The sequence below is a fragment of the Entamoeba dispar genome, genomic scaffold (assembly GCF_000209125.1).
Source record: "Entamoeba dispar SAW760 scf_1105229461543 genomic scaffold, whole genome shotgun sequence".
Lineage (NCBI taxonomy): Eukaryota > Evosea > Mastigamoebida > Endamoebidae > Entamoeba > Entamoeba dispar.
Window position 1 is genome coordinate 24531 of NW_001854745.1, and position 2605 is coordinate 27135.

Below are 2605 nucleotides of genomic sequence, written 5' to 3' on the forward strand. Positions count from 1 at the left end.
ATAGTTAGAATAAATTAAATAATGAAGAAATTGATAAGATTAATTAAATGATAATAAAAAAAGAAATAACAACAAAATAAAATACATTGGAAGAAGTATTCATTAACAAATTTAATGTAATGAATTTCTATGATAAAACAACAAACAACAACATTTTGAAGAAATAATAATAAAAACATAAAAGAAAACAACTAAAACAAGAAGAAATAAGAAAAGAAATCATTGATTCAAACATAAATTAAAATATATTTAATTTATAAATCCAAAAAATAAACTTTCATTTAATACTATAAAAATAGTATTCAATTTTGTATCATTTCAACAACACTAATTCTGTTGATTATCATAAATTATTTCAAAATGAATTAAATTGTTTTATTCATCTGTTGTTTCATCTGTACTTCTATAATGTAGTTTTTTAAAACAATCTCTTGGTATTCTTTCATTTTTCTTTAGCTCTTCTGTACATCCACATCTATAAAAACAAGAACTGCCAAATGTTGTAATTGTTGTTGGGATATTAATTGATTTTAATGAACACCATTTGAAACATTTCCGTCCTAATTCACTAACTGTTGTTGGTATATTAATTGATGACAATGAATAACATTCTTTAAAACAACTATTCCCTAACATAGTAATTGAGGATGGAATAATAAATTCATTAATATTTTTCTTTTCAATATTCTTTCCATTGATTATTTGTAGATTATATGGTATTTCAATACTAATTAATACAGGTTCATTCATAAATATTTTATTCTCACTAATAAAATGGACTTTGTCAATACTCATATTAGTTAATGATGAACATCCATAAAAACAATCTTTTCCTATTTCAATAACAGCCAATGGTATATTAATTGATGTTAATGATGAACATCCATAAAAACATCTAATACCTAACTCAGTTACTAGTGGTGGAATATTAATTGATTTTAGTGAATAACACAAGTTAAAACATTCATCTCCTATGAAACTGACTAATGGTGGAATAGTGATTGATGTTAATGATGAACATCCTTCAAAACAAAAATCCCAGAGTTTATTAACTCTTGTTGGTATATTAATTGTTGTTAATTCTTCACAATTATAAAAACATTGATGTCCAATTATGCTAACTTCTGATGGTATTGTATTTCCATATTTTTCTCTATCATCTTCTGTGTATATTATATTTTTACAGATATTTCCTGCTTCTTTTTCTTTTAAATATGTTGGATATTCTACTAAAAACCATATTACATATTTAAATATTTTTCCATCATCAAATATTTCATCATCATATTCATCATAAATATGAAATGTTTCAATATTAGGAAAGAATCTTCTTGAATACTCGTCTAATGGAATTGGATTAAAATGAAATCGTTCCATATTTCCTTGAAATCTTTTAACACCTATCTCTAAATTAATAAAATCTTTAATATCATCAAAATACATTGATGTTATCATTGTTGCATAATGTCCTAATTTCATTATTGATTTATTGTTTATTTTATTGAGTTGTTAGTTCTTCTTTTTATTTTAATTTAAACTTAAAATAATTTTAAGATTATCATTCTATTTTCTTCGATTTTATTGAAATTCAATGAAATATCATTTATAAATGATAATATTTAATTATAGTAAATATTATAGTATTAATATAATTATATTTAATTAGAAATAATAATATCATTTTTATAGTATTTAATAGTATTATTATAGTTTAATATTATAAATAAAAAATAGTAATTTTTATTAAATAAATAATAAAATAAGATATTATAATAAAATAATTTAAATAATCATAACAAATTATAATTAAATTAATTATGAAATAGTTAATATTATAGTAATAATATTAAAATATTATTATTTTATAATAATTTATTTTTATTTCTATTAATAGTTTTAATTTATTTAACTCTTCATAATTAATAATAATATTAGAATGTTGTATATCATTAATGTTATTCTCAATTTTCATTGTTTTCATTCATTAATATTATCTCCAATGATTGTTAATGCATCACTTTCTGTTTGATTGATTATTAATTGTTTTAGATTTCATTTGGTTTATATTTCCTCTCTTATTTTAAATGGTCTTTTAAAATTGTTCTATCAAAGAAGTTATTGTAAAATTTACATAATTAAGGTAATTAAAATGTTATTGAATAATTTATCTATTTATGAATTATATTAGATACTATTTGTTTATTTTCAATTAGAATTAATCATTCCTCATTCTTGTTATGTTGATTATTAATGTTATTATTATTGATATTATTATCATTTTAATTATTGAAATGAAGAATAAAATATCATAATTTATATCATCGTTTATTAGATTTAATGAATTCATTTATTCTTTTTATCATATTTTAATAATAAATTAATTATTTCATCTCATTTGATTTATAAATAAAGTAATTATCATTCATATTTATTTGTGTTTTGTTTATGAATAATTATTGAATGATATCAAAAAGAATATATTATGATATTCAAAATAATAATAATAATAAATTAATTTAATGTTTAAATTATTTAGAAGTATATATTATTTGAATTGTCGTAATAAATAAAAATGAAATAATTGAAATAATCATATAAATGATTT

General features: G+C 18.7%; 1 protein-coding gene across 1 annotated transcript, besides 8 other annotated features; it reads right to left on the reverse strand.

The window, feature by feature from the left end:
- Positions 1–158: 158 nt before the first annotated feature.
- Positions 159–219: a microsatellite.
- A 14-nt stretch (positions 220–233) lies between these two features.
- Positions 234–298: a sequence feature (AT_rich).
- Positions 299–375: 77 nt separating this feature from the next.
- Positions 376–1479, reverse strand: EDI_193590 (uncharacterized protein; the record flags this gene model as incomplete). Its single annotated transcript, XM_001738601.1, has 1 exon — positions 376–1479. The coding sequence occupies one exon, from the start codon at positions 1477–1479 to the stop codon at positions 376–378; it is 1104 nt and encodes a 367-aa protein (XP_001738653.1).
- A 40-nt stretch (positions 1480–1519) lies between these two features.
- Positions 1520–1688: a sequence feature (AT_rich).
- A 7-nt stretch (positions 1689–1695) lies between these two features.
- Positions 1696–1870: a microsatellite.
- Positions 1827–1994: a microsatellite.
- Positions 1995–2243: 249 nt separating this feature from the next.
- Positions 2244–2288: a microsatellite.
- Positions 2289–2345: 57 nt separating this feature from the next.
- Positions 2346–2387: a sequence feature (AT_rich).
- Positions 2388–2448: 61 nt separating this feature from the next.
- Positions 2449–2510: a microsatellite.
- Positions 2511–2605: the final 95 nt, after the last annotated feature.